Raw genomic sequence first — 17,795 nt, forward strand, 5'->3', positions numbered from 1 at the left:
AAAAATAAAAGTGCATAGACACATAATCAAATATTTTGTTTATAAATGTTATGATATTATATCCTTCTTTTTTTGTTATTATTATTTATTTATTATTTTTTTTTTTTTGTCATTTGTATGAAATATATATATATATATATGTATATAATATTATTTCTTTTTATTAAATAGAAAAATTATTTGCACTTATGAATTATGGACAGAAAATAAATATTTCAAAAAAAAAAAAAAAAATATAAACATTTTCTATTTATATCATATATATATATATATATATATATATTTATTTATTTATTTATCGTTTTTATTTATTATCTCCTTTTTTTTTATGATGTCTAAATAATTATAGTGCTGTATGATGACGACGCTTAGAAGAAATAATCATGAATATCATGAGGAAGAAGAATTAAATTGTGATGAAAATAAAAGTAAGGATAAATTGTTTCACGAAATAAATAAATTATTATATTCTTCATCGAGTGAAAAAATGACTAAAAAATCGAAACCAAAAATAGTTGTTAGTAAAGGAGGTTCAATTAGACAATCTGATAAAATAAGAAATGAAAAAAAGGATAATAATAGCAATATATCATCATCTGATGATGGTTATGATAAAAATATATCTAGTAATAATATAAGTGATAAAAATGAATCTAGTAATAATATATGTGATAAAAATATATATAGCAATAATATATATGATAAAGATATACATGAATATAATATATTATATGATAATATATACACATATAATAGCAACAGTAATAAATCAGAATATTCACAGAACAAATCTGATATATATCAGTTAGAACAAATATTAATGGAATCAAATTATGATTCTTCATTAAAAAATAATTCAATTAGTCCATGTTCACTTTCATTAACTTCTTTTAGTTCAAGAAATACAAGTAGTATACTTGATGAATATGATAACATTATAAAAATATTTATTGAAAATATTACACTAGATAATATTACATATAATGAAAATACTTACAATAATATATTTTGTATATCTTATTTTATATATGAAGACCCTTTAGAAATATTTAGTTTTTTTCAAGGTATTAATTGGTTACCTGAATTAAAAAATAGATGTACATCTGTTTCTTATCTCGAGAAACTGGATAAGAACAGTATGGAAAAAAACAATTATTATCAACCTGAAACTTATTCATATTATATTAATATAAATCAATATGTAAATTTAAAAAATAGAAAGAATGAATATTTATACATATACGATGATGGTATTATATATGTTTTTGTATCAATAGTAGGAGTAAACATGAATAAATTCCAAAAATATTATTATGATAATTTTGTAGAATGCGATAATAATATATATAATGATCATGATAAAAAAGAAAATGAACATAGTTTATATTTTACCAACAATAAAACAAATGATAATTTAAGTAATAAATCACATGATATTTATTCAAATGGACAAAAAACAAAAAAAAAAGATAAAAAAAAAAAAAAAATTATTCATCAAAGAAATTATGAAAGCTTTCTTAATATATTAGGTACATGTATTATTCCAATAAAAGTAATTGATACACATGATGAATATAAAAATAAAATAAATAATAGTACGATGTATAATATATATCCACATGATGCCATAAGATCTATACTGAATAATTATTATGACTCCTTAAAAATAAAGAGAAAAATAAATATATATGATTTAATTAATAATTATAAACATATCTTATCATCTATAGGAAAAATTAATATCTCCGTAAAAATAAAAAGTAAATTATTATACGTGTCAAATGTGCACAAGTATGACCACTTAATGGATATACAACATGGTGAAAAAGAAAAATGCCTAATGAATAGAACAAATCATATGAATAAAATTATTGATGAAATATTAAATTATGTAAAAATATATAAACGTAATGATAAAAAGAATAATAATCAAGATGATAAACATATAAAACATATTAAAAATAAAATATTATCCAATTTTTTTTTATTTTATAATGAAAAAAGTAATATCAATTTTGATGATTATTTGATGAAATCCTTTTCTTATATAGAAAGAAATATAGATAAAATATTTAATTGTGATGATGAGAAAAAAATCCTTAAAAAAATAAAAAAACGTATTCTTAATATATTGCAATTATATCAAAGTAAAGAACCCCCAAAAAATAAACAATCAAATAATAACAATAATAATGATAACAATTATAGTAATAATAATAATAATAATAATAATAGCTCTAATCATCATCATGCTGTTGTTTCCAAAGAAATCGTATGTACTCACATAATTTTATTTGTTGACTGTATTTCAAATATTAAAATACCATGGAAATTATTATCTCATTTTAAAAACGATAATACATTTTTTATTGTAGTGTACTGGAAGGAAGAAGATGATGAAGAAAATAATATGACAAATATAATAAGTAGACAGAGTAGAGTTATACATTTAAATAATAGTAATAGTTATTATTATAATCATTGTAATAATATTGAGGTGGATTATAATTCTTGTGTCTTAGAAAAATACCAAACGAACAACCAAACAAACAATATAATTACAGAACAATGTAATTATAATATAAATAATTTAAAAGATGAAGAAAAAAATAAGATGATAAAAGTAAAATTAAATTTTAATAGTTGTATTATTTTGCCATATAATCATTATAATATATCCTCTGATATCAATCTTATACTTTATCACAATAATTATCCTTTTCTGGAATTCAAAAAACCCTTGTGTATTCTTAATAATTATAATATTACATATAATGCACAAGACAAATTCACTATGAATTTAAAAATTAATAAAAATTACTATCATTCCAATAATAAAATTAACGTAAATAAATTAAATATAAATGATACATGTGTACAATTATCACTATGTAAACATCCTAAACATAGTACATTTTTTTCATCTATTAATTATAAATCCTATTATAAAAATAAAACCAAGTGTAGTATACAAGATACCAATTATTATAATGCTCATTATTCACCCCCTTTATTTAATAAAAATGGACATATATTTATTTTTTTCGACGATTATTACATAAGCCATGAAAAATATAATAAAAATGAAAATAAAAAATATTCCTGTTTATATCCTAATGATGATATAAAAAAAAAGGTGATCTTTAATAAAGAATCTTTTTTTTTACCTATACGTGAAGGGAACACTTATAATCAGGAAAGAGATAAAGTATCAAATCCTTATCTGAAACAAAAACAAAAAATAGATACATATATGATAAAAGATGAATGTATAGAAAAACAAGAAGAAGATCAAAAAAAAAAAAAAAAAAACATTTCCTTATCATGTATATTAAAAAAAAATATATTATATTCTGTAGTTGCTAAGGGAGACGGATTAAAAGGTGGAAAGGCAAATGAATGGATATCTCTTTATGTTCATACAATAAATAATGAGGGAGATAATATATATTATGGTAAACATATAAATATAAGAATGAAAATCGAACCTATTGGATATTTAAAATCATATTATTCGTTCAGCTATTCCAATATAAGCAAAGAAATAAAAGATAATAATAATAATAATAATATTATTATGTTAACACAATATAATGAAGAAAATATAATCAAAAATGAATATAATAATGTATCATTAATATCCTCCCCCATGTGTTTTCATTCTTTTAATGATATTCATGAAATGATTAATTATAAAGTAGAAGATTTACAGAATGGTATATATAAAATTTTATATAAAGTTAATAAAATTGGAAAGAAGAAATTATATATATACTGTGATGGAATAAGTGTTAGCAGTTCTCCTTTTGAAATAAATATTTGCCCATCTTCACCTTGTTCTAAACTATCAAAGGTTGTAGGAAAAGGAGTAACCAGATGTATATCAATACCTTATTTATATGATATAAAAAAGGAATCTTTTTTTATTAACCACTTGGAAAAAATAGATCGGAAATTTAATGGGAAGAATGATGATTTGGATAATATGAAAGAAATGTATAATGTGGATGATATGAAAGGAATTAATAATGCTGATGATATGAAAGGAATTAATAATGCTGATGATATGAAAGGAATTAATAATGCTGATGATATGAAAGGAATTAATAATGCTGATGATATGAAAGGAATTAATAATGCTGATGATATGAAAGGAATTAATAATGCTGATGATATGAAAGAAATGAATAATGCTGATGATATGAAAGAAATGAATAATTCGAATGATATGAAAGAAAAGAATAATTCGAATAATAAGGAGATATCAAATAATATGTGCGACAAAAAGGATAGTTCCAGTAATGGTGTTAATTCACATATTATATCTATTCAAAAAAACGAGGACTGTCTAAAAATAAACAACACAAATAATAATAATAATAATGATAATAATAATAATAATAATAATAATAATAATAATAATAATAATAATAATAATAATAATAATAATAATGATAATAATGATAATAATGTAGACATATGTTTTGGTTATAACTCTGTTTGTGATACGTCGGATAGTAATAAAAAAAATGCAAGTGTGAAATACTTATATGGTGAGAAAAATAACTACATTTTTAAAAGCCCCAAATATTATGAAGAAATTAATGGAAATATTATAAAATTAAATGAAAAGAATGAAAGAACGTTTGAGGAGTTTTTAAAAAATATGGTACAAGTAGTAAATACATTTGACATTATTTTATATGATAAAAATGGTGAAAGGATATGTATAGGTAATGATAATATTAAAGTTATAGGAAAACGAGGTGCTTATATAAAAAAAGTAATAGATAATAATAATGGTACTTATACCGTGGAATATTGTTGTTGTGTAAAAAAAGATGATATAAAAAAGATAAGAAATATAAGTAAAGAAAAATTAATAGATTTTTATGATGAATTTTTATTTCATAAAAATAAATATTATGATAATGTTATTATTAATGAATTTAAGAAAAGATTTTTTAATGTATTTATTAATTGTGAAGTAAAAGTATATATAAATGAAGTAGAAATTTATGGTTCTCCATTTTTTCCAATTATAATAAATATGGACGAGATTTTGAATATATATAATTTATATGATCAATATACGTACTCAGGAATGTTATTAAAAAATTTTGAATATTTGTTGACTTTTAATAATTATCAAGGATGTATAGAGAACTTATGTGAGTTTTATGAAACATTTGTTGATACACAGGAGGATTTAATAGATAATAAAAGTGGAAAGAGCAAAACAGAAAGGTTCCTATCTTTATTTCAAATGAAAAATGAGGAGAAAATAAATATGGATAAAAAGAATTACACAAGTCTATTTTTTAATATACCTTTAAATATATATGATATGAATAGTAAATATATGGATGAGATGGATAGATACAAGGAAAATTATGAAAACGAAGAAGAGAGAAAAAAACACACACATAATTTTTGTAATAATAATATAATGATGATGGCGAATCCTTCATGGAATAATTATAAAATTGATGATACATTACTTATTCATAAAGATAATCATAAAAGATCTGATAATGACAATGATAATTATACATATAATAATTGTAAGGATGATTCTTATGATTCTTTCTCAATTAATAATTACAATCTGAAAAATGGGAATTTGTCTTTAAATCAATGGCTTTATATATATAGCTGTAAAGAAAATGTTACACAATCAAATAAAAGATATGACAACAGCTTAATCCTTGCATATTCCTTATGTAATATCATATTACATCATTTAATATATTTAAAAAAATATAAATATTATATAAACTGTAAGCAATATGAAAATGATTTATTACAAAATAATATTTTAATTCAATTCAAAAAATTATTGCAAGAAGAATATAATAAAATGTTCGCATATCAAACAAATAATATTATAACATATTGCAAAAAAATTGGAAATATAAAATTCAACAATTTAGAAGAATTAATTAAGGTATATAAAAATATAGCGTTCGAATTAAGGAAATTAAAAAAAAATGATTTAGCAGATGAATTTGATAAATGTTGTGAAAATATGTGTGAAGAATTATATCTAAAAAATATTGAAAGCAATTTAAATAGAAAAGAAAAATTATTAAATGAATATGAAAAAATAATGAATGAAAAGATTAATAAAATTGAACATATAAAAAATAATGAGTTAAAAAAGTATGAAAATAATTTTACTATAGATATGAATAAAATTAATAAATTGTGTAGTGTACCAAAAAATAAGGAAGTACAAACATGTGATGATTTGTCTTACCAAAAGAAAAATGGGAAATTATCTTCCCTAATTGAACTAAGAAATAAAGAAAAACTAATAAATATGAATGATAAAAAGGATGATAAACATAATAGTGATGATTCTATAAAGGAAGGTGTTTATAAAATTGATAATAATCAAAAAGAACAAATTTTCCATATCGTAAGAGAATATTGGAAAAATTCATCTACATATGATATATTCAGTACAATTAAAAATACGCTAAAAAATTGCCCTCGATTGAAAATATGCTTAGAAGAAACATTTAACTATTATAGTTGTAGTATAAAAAATAATAATAAAATGGAAGATATACAAATGAGGAATATTCATGAAATTAAAATTGTGGAAAATTTAGATAACTTAAAAAAAATAGAATTACAAGAAGATAATTTCTTATCTAATCATGATATAAATAATTTCTATTTAACATATAATGCATATATATCTCTAATATTAGATATGAAATGTAATTCATATTTAATAAAAGATGTAGATAATGTTTTATGGTTATTTGAAAAATTCTCAATAGAACATAATTCATTTAAAAATATATATAGACCATATGGATTATTAAGAATAATGCCAAAATATTTATTCATACCTTTTATAAGGGAATTAGCATATTTAAATCTATTATATGTAATATCAGAATATGTTATAAAAAATCAACAAGATATAAAAACATATCTAACACTTAATCATCCCTCACGATTGTCTTCTTTTCATCATTTTATTACTTATCATTTTATACCCTTTTATGAACAACTAAGCGAAAATCAAAATTTTGATAATTTCAAGCAACAGCTTATAGAAATTAATGAAGATGATGACAAAACAGAACTGGATGATCATCACAAACAATTAAATGATAAACCAATTAATGTAAAAAATAAAAATAATATAAACAAACATATGAATGATGTAATCCCACTGAATCATATTTATGATACAAAAAGTAATAATATTTATAATAAAAAAATTAATAATAATAATAATAATAATAATAATAATCAATTAAGCCTTTCAGATATCGAAAATTATTTTAATAATGAATTGCCCTTAATTGTTAAACATAAAAATTTCTCAAAAACATTTCCTTTATTATTTGACTTTTATTCAAATATGTCAATGAATATTAATGAAAAGAAAATTAAAAATGATAAACCACAAGATGAAAAAACAAATACAAATTTAATAGATAATCAATATGATAATTCTAATAATTCAAATAAATATATAACCACCACTATTTTTATTAAGTTCTTACGAGAATTTGGTATCATTCCACATTTTTTTAATAATGATAGGTGTTTATCATTTTTAAATACTCTTATCAAGAATAACAAACATAATAAATTATATTATGAAGATTTTTCTAAAGCTATAATATTATCCATATGTGAATGTGTAAAAAATAATATTCTCACACAATATAATATGTTAAGCAGTAATAACCAATTCAAAAATAAATTACAAATTGGAAAAATCCTAAACCATAATTATATTTCATATGAAGTTAAGGAGCTAATTTATCTTTTTGGTTTTTCGGACCTTCACATAGTCAAGTCCAAAATAAACATACAAAAAGAATAATATATTATATATGTATTAACAAAATGTATACCACAAAAAAAAAAAAAAAAAAATAAAATAAAATAAAATAAAATAAAATAAAATAATCCTGTTATTACTCCTTTTATAATACATTATATTCGTGAACACACTAATGACGATTATAAAAATATATATATTATATATATATATATATATATATATATATATGTATATGTTTTTTTTTTTTTCTGTGATATTTTATAGTATATATATAGATACCATCATTAATTTAATTTTTTCGTTTATAATAAATATAAATAAATATATATATATATATATTATAGTGATTTTTTGTTTGTGTTTATTTGAATTATTTATTTTTTCTTTAATTTAAAAATGGTTTATAATGATATGTCGCATTAAATAATTCCATTTTTTTCTTCTAGAATATGTAAAAAATTGGAATAATTGTTAACTCTAATAAATATATATATATAATAAAATAAAAGAAGTTATGGATATAATAACAAAGAAACGAATAACAAAAAGCACATTATTTTCTTCTTTTATAATAATGTTATAATATAATGGTTATTATAAAACATCAAATTGATAAAAGTAATGTCAGATTTATACATATATTCAATGATTGCCTTTCTTCCTTAATTAAAGTTTACATATTCAACCAATACAAATTCCCAAAATGGAAAATAAATTATGATATCGTCAAAAAAAATCAAAACCATATTTTTATAAATCGAGTAAATGACTATTTTCAAAAATTAATTGAGTCCTTAAGTAGGCTCTTCTGGAAAGGAAGAAAATGGAAAGGTAATATAGCACACATATAAAAGAACAATAAATTTTATTCATATATATATATATATATATATATATATATATTTATTTATTTATATATTTATACTCATATATATTTAAATTTATATGTTTCCATTTTATTTTTCTTAATTTAAACATTTAGGTACATATTGGCCAAGCAAATGGAAATGGTATCATAGACATGGCTATTGGGCCACGAGAAAAAAACTCCTAGATTTTGATAAATATAGACCATACAGGTAAAATATAAAAAAAGAAAAATATATATTTGGATATATAATGTCATTAATATTTAATATGGTCATTATTGTGTTTATATTTATTGTAATTTTTATTTTTTCAAGGTATCATGAAGTTAAAGGTTATGGAAAAAAAAAATTACAGTTCTGGCAAAATCATTCTTATTATCGACCATTAAAACAAACTACCAAATTTTGGTAATTTATATTATATTGAATATGCCATATTATATTATTATCATATCATATATAGTTATTTATTTTTTTATTTTTTTTTTTCTCTTTCCAACAAGATAACATATTAATATAACTTTAATTAGAAAACCAATATAAACACGACATATATTTTTTATTGTTATAAAAGAAAAAAAAAAAAAAAAGGAAAAAGAATAAAACATTATACTTTCTCATAAATAAATAAATAAATATATATATATATATATATATACATGCATTTCTCATGTACACAATTTTCCCATATTTTATGTTGTATAATTTGCTTGAACTGAAAAAAGGGCAAGAAAAAAAAAACATATATATATATATGTATATGTTATTATTATTATAGTTATTATCGTTTTTGTATGATTACTAGATGTATATCCGTTTATAAGATATGATGGAGAAGCACCTTCTCTCAGTCTTAAAATATTTCTATCTGCGTTTCGAACTCTGGATTGTCTTGGCATTATAACTGGGAAATATATACATATATATTTATATATATATATATATATATATATATATATATGTAAATAATTATACATTGTTTTAGAATTTTATTATATGAATATTATTTCTTCACATTTTTTTATTTATTGTAATACCATTAACGTGGCCATATGAACCCGTTTTTACATCAGCCAAGTCAGACACTACGGGTAAGTCAGTTAATAAAGTTAATATACTTCCACATAACCATCGATTTCTATATTAAAAATAAATAAAATATTTTTTTTATATGTTCCTCTTTTATATTCTTTTTAATTTTTACTTTATGTATAATTACCTATCTGAGGTGGATTCTCGTTGTAACAATATTAAGGTGGCCTGATAGCAATCAAAAAAAAAAAAAAAAACAAAAAAAAATATATATATATATATATATATATATAATATAATATATTGCATATCAGATATAACGAAATCATGATAATATCTTTTTCTTTTACCATTGGAGTTCCTAAGGATTTCCTGAGATGCAAATGAATACATAAATATATAGACATATTGAATATACATATATATATATATATAGATATATATATATATATATATATATATATATATATTATTTTTATGTATAACATTAATTGCTTATTTTCCAGTGAAGATGCCAACGTCTTCAGTCTTGTTAAAGCTCTCACTGCTAGTCTATATATGTTAACATTCAAATAAAATATATAAAAATTATTTTGATAATAAACAAAACAAGAAGTTATTACTTTTTCCTTATGTTTATTACCTTCCTCCCGCAAGGACACGGGCAGTCAAAGATGTGATATCCTTAGCTACCGTAAAGAAAGAAGAAAAAATGTAAATAAATAAATATAAATATAAATATTTATATATATGTAATATTATTTTCCATTTTCTTAATTTTTATTTTTTCAAACCATTTTCGTAAACTTCCTTTATTCGATCAAGACCTGTATTTGACAAGGAAATTTATAATAAATAAATAAATGATATATTCGAAATATAAATATCATATATATGGATAAAAAATATAATATATATATATATATATATATATTTATTTATTTATACCTTCAATTATACATAACATCTGCTTTGGGAAATGTTTTATATTCTTGCACTCGTTTAGGTCAGGCAAATTATCAACACCTTTATAAAATATTTATATTAAAAAAATGATAAAATATGTATAAATATATTTTTTCAACATCATACAGCTAATATGTATCATTATATTTTTTTTAAAAAATTTATGTCTAGTATATAGAATATTTATAAATATTTATGTTTATTACCTAAAGAGCCTAAAGTGCTTTTGCTCTTATCGGAAAAGCTTATCATTTCAGATAGCCATGGAGGGAAATCCTAATAAAATAAAAGTGGATATTTAAATAAAAACATTTTTATATAATTTTAAATATAAAACTTAATATGTACACATTTCCAAAAGTGTGTAATAAGATGATATAACAATCTATGTTTTGGATGAAGATCCAATGTATTTTTATTTTATTATTATTTTTTACATTTTATATATTTTGTATTACATAAGATAACTTTTCCTCAACTGAATTATTATCCCATTCGGGTTTACCAAAATTAGTCTTATTCTGAACCATTATAAAAATGGGAACATTATAAGAAAGCATATATATATAAGGATATATTTAATTAATTAATAATTTATTATTATATTTCAATATATACTATAGCATCTTTTATTATCTTTGCATCATCATTAAGTTCATTTTTCAAGTATGTATTGTCTTTTGGTTCATTTGAACTATACTTTCTCCTTCTTAACCCTAGATTTATTGTTACACCTGATGGTAGATCTAAGGGACCTACATATATAAATAAGTTAATATATATATATATATATAATTATATATGTAAATATATTTACTATGTAAAAATACATGCGTCTCTTATAGAAATAACAACAAAAAAAAAAAAAAAAAAAAAAAAAGAAATTATAATTTTATTTTCTCTAAACCATTTGATAATGGAACCTTATTAAATGATGGGGATTCATCTTTTTCATATACCTTTGAGTTTAGACAACTTTTAAATAAACATAATTGAATTAAAAGATAGTAAGAAAAACAATTAATTATTTTTACAAAAGTTATTCTCATATTTCAAAATAAAATAAAATATATATATATATATATATATATATACGTGTGTATATTATATTTTACTTATGATATTGGTGTTATAATTTATATTATTTAATATCTTTTATGTGGAACAAATGTTTTTCAAAAAAACAGAAAGTATTAATCATAATTGTATTTATATATACATATTTTATTTCATTCCTTTTATATTTTAGTTTCTTTATTTTGTTTTATTATTTTTATTTTGTTTTTGTTTTTTTTTATATAAAATCGTGTACATACCATTTCCTATTACAAGAACATTTTCGGAAATAACAAAAAAATAGAGATATTCAATACGACGATTTATAAAAAAATAAATACACACCCAAAAACAAAAAAAAAAAAAATACATATATATATATATATATCTTTTTTTTTTTTTTTTTTTGTAAGATCCTTATTTTAATATCTTAATATATATTATCTTTTATATTTATAAATAAAATAAGAAAAGAGAGCAGAATAAATGTCTAAGAATTCCTACACATATAAAACATGAAAAAAACGATAAATGTTTATTTATTTGTATTTTTTCATTTTTCAATTATTCGATATATACAGATCACATAATATAAGAAATTGTTAAAAATAAAAAACATTATTTCCTTATAAATAAAATTTTAAATTATGCAGAACTTTTTAGTATCCCATTGACAAATTGTCAAAATTATTTTATTGGTTTTTACATACATTGAACGAAAAAATGAAATAAAATAAAATAAAATAAAATAACATGTAAAAATTAAAATTTCCTGTTTTTCTTAATTCCTTATTCAAATGTTTACATAATTTAATTATATGCCAAAAATAATTTCTTATATATAATAAATATATTTTATTATATCTTAACAACTGTTGCTTTATAGTGATTATTATATCTTTAATCAAAGAAATGAAACAAATATAAAATGAGTATAAATATATATAAATATATATTATTTTGTATCACACAAATTTAAACATAAGAAATGAATATATATTTTTTAATATATTTATTTTACATTTTTAAAGTGAATAAAATATATGTTATAAAAATATATATATATATATATTAAAAAATATATTTATAAAAAAAAACAAAACAAAAAATTAAATTATTTTATATATTATATATATGTTAAAAAATATACATATACATTATATTATTATGTTTTAATGCGTATGTAACAAAAAAAAAAAAAAAAAAAAAAATACATGATTTAATTATACATACATATATAAATATTAATATATATATATATATATATATATATATATATAATATATTACAAATGAAAATTTTTAAAAATCTGTAAAATACTGATTTAGTATAAAAAATATTATTTTTATTATATATATATATTTATATATATATAATATATATATAATATACAATTTACATATACATAAATTTTTTTTTTTTCTTTTCTACTTTTATTGGTTTATTACATATTTTTATAATATATATTCATATAATTATATACATGCATAAATTCTAAGTAAAATTCTGAATGTTTATTTTTCTCATAATATAAAAAATAATAAAATTAAAAACAAAAAAAAAAAAATAAAACAGAACAACACAAAAAGAAAAATAAAGTTAAAATAACGAACAGGAAAATTGTATATATGTATATATATATATATATATATATATATATAATAATTTGTACTTTTTATGATTATTATTATTTTGTTTTGTTTAATTTTTTTTTTTTTTTGAAGGATACAAAATAATATGAAAAAAAAAAAAGTAAATAACATATATAATTGATTATATATAATATTATATTTATATTTTTTTGTTTTCTTTTATGTTTGTTTATGTTATTGTATGTTTTAGTAATTCACGCAATTCTTTTTTATATAATATTTGTATTTAAGAATAAATTCCAACTTTTCAAAATATATTGCACAATTTTTTTTTTTTTTCTTGAGTAACAAAAAAAGATTACAAATAAAATATATTTATATATTTATTATTATAATATATATATGTGCCTGTAGAAATTTAATATATCACAAGAATATATAAAAATACGTTATGTATTATATATAAATATATATTATTTTATTATTGGCACATATTTATATGCATATATATAAATATATATATATATATATATATATTTTATTTTATGATAAAGCCATTTTTATAAATTGTTCTATAATAAAAAAAGAATATAGAAGAGCGTATTAAAAAAAAAAAAAATTGTGTGTATACATATTTTGACACATAAATATATTATGTGTGGGAATCGATAATACAACATTATTTTTTTTATAATTAAAAATTTATAGATAATAAATTACACAACTATTTTTGTATACATAAGCATGAAATATTTATGTAAAAAATAAAAATGATACATATATTTTTTTTTTATGGTAAATATATAAAACAATGCATTATAATTATATATTTTTTGTTTTATTTTTTTAGAATATGCTTGTTTCATAATTATTGTTTTTAGTGTTAAAAAAGGGCCTTTTGTTTTGATTTAATTTTTTTTACTTTATATAAATATATATATATATATATATATATATATATATATATATATATATATATATGTACATATTTATTTATTTATTTATTTTTATTTTTTTTTTTTTTTTGTAAAATGTGAAAAAAAAAATTATTATAACGGAATACATATATATATATATTATATATGTATATATTTATCATATATATGTGTATTCTTTCATGAATGTCATTTTTTTTTTTTTCTTTTTTTTTGCCCTTTACCTATATTTGTATTATTGGTGTATAACTTTTGATACATATATAATATTATGATGCCATTGTTAAGTATAATGTATTTTTGTAAATTAATACAACAATATATTATATTTATATATACATATTATTACATTTATTTATATATAATTACCTTTATTTTTATATTTTGTTTTATGTTTTATGTTTTATGTTTTTATTTTTATTTTTATTTTTTGTTTTTATTTCATTTTTCGCTTGATATGAATTGTTAAATTTCAGTATGTAATATATATGAACTCATATATATTTTTAATGAAGACTATATGACAATAATGTAAAATGACATGTGAATACTTTTTTTTTTTTTTTTTATTATTTTTTTTTAAAAAAAAAAATATATACACATTACTTAAATATTTAAAAGTATAAGTGTTTGTAGAATATTTTTGTACTTTTGTTTAGTGTATTGTACTATATATCTTTATTTTATTGGATATATGTAAATAAATAGATATATATATATATATATATATATATATATATACATATATGTATGTATATTTATTTATTATTTTATAAATATTTTTTTTGTTTAATTGTTTTTATTCCTCCTTCTTGTCACTTTCTCAATAATAAAGTTCTTTAAGAATATTTATTATATTTAAGAATTGTTATGTTTTCTGGTCCCTTGATTTCAAAAGAAAAAAATAACAAAATAAGGAAGTACCTGTACCTATATATATATATATATATATATATCAAGAGATTATAAAATTTATTAGTGTTAGTCAATATGGAAACAATATTTAGAAAATTAAGACGTTCTACTAGTAAAAAGAAAACGCAAGTAGAAATCGATGCAGTTGATGAAAGAGAATGGGCTCAATCCAAAACTCTCGATTTGGATAGTATGCCTTTCTCAGGTAGGAAAAAAAAAAGAATATATATATACATATATATATATATTATTTTTTACATATATACATATATATATATTATTTTTTACATATATACATATTAAATCAATTGTGGTGTTATATATTTTTGTCTATTTTATTTATTTCATATTTTTTAAAAAACATGGGAGCTGATAAAATAAATCTTTCCCATGCACACACATATATATTTTTTTATTTATTTATTTGTTTTTTGTATTTATTTACGTATTTATATTTATGGTCGCTTATATAATTTTTTTTTTTTTTTTTGTTTCCTTTTTATAGAAGACCTTTTTCAGTATTCCAATGATAAGATTTATAGAAATAAAAAAATCGTAAGAGACAATCTAAAGAGAGAAGAACCATCACAAGAAGATCTATATGGATACAGAGACCATTTCTGGAACGAGGAAAGCAAAAAATATGAACGAATTAAAAATATTAATATTAAAAATGAAAAGATGGGTATAAATCAAAGAGAATATTCTTCAAGAACAAACGATGAAATAACAAATGGAAGTACTGATTATGTTAATAATTATTATGTCCAAAAAAAAAAAAGTGAAACAGATGATTTTATATATCATCGTGAAAACAAAAATATTGAATTTATTTATAATGGTTTGAAAAATTATAATGTGGGAGAAACCAAGGAATATTCTGACGTCGATGAACAGGAGGGGCACGAAGAAGAAGAAGAAATAAAAGATGATGAAAATGTGCATGATGAAAATGTGTATGATGAAAATGTGTATGATGAAAATGTGTATGATGAACATATATATAATGAAAATGTATATGATGAAAATATAGATGATGAAAATATATATGAAGAAAAAATAAATGAAGAAAATATAGATGATGAAGTTGTAGATAATGAATTTGTAGAAAATGAATTTGTAGATAATGAATATGTAGATAATGAATTTGTAGATAGTGAATTTGTAGATAATGAAGTTGTAGATAATGAAAATGCTGATATGGAAGAGGTGAATATGGAAAATATCGATGTGCAATATGTTGATGAGGAAAATATGTATGCAGAAGAACTAGAGAAGAAATACCCTAATAATGAAAATATGAACGATGTAAAAGTTACATTACTAAGCGAAAATAAAAAAGAAAAAAACATCGTAGAAAATGAAATTACAGATATAAAGCATAAAGAAAACGATAATATTATTGTTGAAGAAGAAGAAGAATATGTTGAAGAAAAATTGGATGTTTATACTATTGAAGAAATTGATAACGATGTAGAAATATTTAATGTAAAAGGTAAAGGTAGATGTATGTTTACAAAAAAAAAATTAGATCCAGGTTCTGTTATATTTGTTGAAAATCCAATATTAATAGTTACACCAAATTTAAACGAGCAATTATGGACATATCTAAATAAATTAAATGATGAACAAAATTTTGAATTGCCACTTAAATGGCATTATGCAGCCTTATGTAGTATTACTATGCTCAATGATTTTAATTATAAGGCTTGTCTTGATAAATGGGTTCCAGAACCTGATAAAGAACCTGATAATGATATTTATAATGTGCTAGATAAAGTATGCGAAAAAACAAGTTTTGTAAATGGAAATAAATATTACTATTATAAAAATAAATTAATTGATCCAAAAATATATTCCAGAATTATACAAGTCTGGCATTATAATGCTTTCGGCCATCATACGGACAACGAAGGTCTAGTTCTTTATAACCGTAAGGAAAATAAAATGATATAATGTTAAAAATATGTCAAATAAATAAATAAAATAAAATAATATATATATATATATATATATGTATGTATACAATATTTTTATTTATATTATTTACATAATTTAATTATTTTACGTATGTTTTATTTTTATGTATATATTTTTTTTTTATACAGGTATTTCTATGCTTGCTCATAGTTGTATCTCCACTGCTTGTTGGCACTATGGTGAAAACGATAGTTTTGTTTTACGTGCAAGAATTAATTTAAATCCTGGAGATGAAATAACTATATCTTATTTAGGAGATGACGATCTATACAAATCATCAAATAGTAGGAATTTAAACCAAGAAACAAACCAAAAAAAAAAAATAGAAGAAGAAAATAAATTTATATTTATTTTATTTTATTTTATATTTTTTTTTTTTTTTTTTATCGTAGTTAGGAGGGAGAAACTTACTAACTGGCTATTTGTATGTATGTGTAGTAGGTGTACTCATCCTGTAGACAATTGTAGAGGTTTCAGGTGTTCATCATGTGGAATAGGTAAAAAAAAAAAAAAAAAAAAAAAAAAAAAAAAAAAATTGGAATATATATATAAATAAAAAAAAAAAAAAAAATAATTTTTTTTTTTTTTTTTTTTTTTTTTTTTTTTTTTTTTTTTTTTTTTTTTATTTTTTTTT

The 17,795-nt window shown here is 19.3% G+C and overlaps 4 protein-coding genes across 4 annotated transcripts in view; 3 read left to right on the plus strand and 1 right to left on the minus strand.

Moving 5' to 3' along the window:
• Positions 1-355: 355 nt before the first annotated feature.
• On the plus strand, positions 356-7,855 carry PRSY57_1113400 (hypothetical protein; the record flags this gene model as incomplete). Its single annotated transcript, XM_012908098.2, has 1 exon — positions 356-7,855. The coding sequence occupies one exon, from the start codon at positions 356-358 to the stop codon at positions 7,853-7,855; it is 7,500 nt and encodes a 2,499-aa protein (XP_012763552.2).
• Positions 7,856-8,403: 548 nt separating this feature from the next.
• On the plus strand, positions 8,404-9,097 carry PRSY57_1113500 (hypothetical protein; the record flags this gene model as incomplete). Its single annotated transcript, XM_012908099.2, has 3 exons — positions 8,404-8,647; positions 8,799-8,895; positions 9,001-9,097. The coding sequence occupies 3 exons, from the start codon at positions 8,404-8,406 to the stop codon at positions 9,095-9,097; spliced, it is 438 nt and encodes a 145-aa protein (XP_012763553.1).
• A 280-nt stretch (positions 9,098-9,377) lies between these two features.
• Positions 9,378-11,732, minus strand: PRSY57_1113600 (hypothetical protein; the record flags this gene model as incomplete). The annotated part of the gene is made up of 13 exons (XM_012908100.2): positions 9,378-9,400; positions 9,488-9,589; positions 9,723-9,823; positions 9,905-9,945; positions 10,068-10,089; positions 10,204-10,269; positions 10,361-10,406; positions 10,512-10,544; positions 10,666-10,743; positions 10,890-10,959; positions 11,142-11,204; positions 11,302-11,438; positions 11,591-11,732. The coding sequence occupies 13 exons, from the start codon at positions 11,730-11,732 to the stop codon at positions 9,378-9,380; spliced, it is 924 nt and encodes a 307-aa protein (XP_012763554.2).
• Positions 11,733-15,256: 3,524 nt separating this feature from the next.
• PRSY57_1113700 (SET domain protein, putative) overlaps positions 15,257-17,795 on the plus strand; it is a gene marked incomplete at both ends in the record, with an annotated part of 4,027 nt that continues 1,488 nt past the window's right edge. The window contains 4 exons of the mRNA XM_012908101.2: positions 15,257-15,386; positions 15,687-17,114; positions 17,290-17,445; positions 17,554-17,658. Of these exons, the coding sequence (XP_012763555.2) occupies positions 15,257-15,386; positions 15,687-17,114; positions 17,290-17,445; positions 17,554-17,658 (1,819 nt within the window). The remainder of the gene's footprint in view (positions 15,387-15,686; positions 17,115-17,289; positions 17,446-17,553; positions 17,659-17,795) is intronic.

This window comes from Plasmodium reichenowi, chromosome 11 (assembly GCF_001601855.1).
Source record: "Plasmodium reichenowi strain SY57 chromosome 11, whole genome shotgun sequence".
Classification (NCBI taxonomy): domain Eukaryota; phylum Apicomplexa; class Aconoidasida; order Haemosporida; family Plasmodiidae; genus Plasmodium; species Plasmodium reichenowi.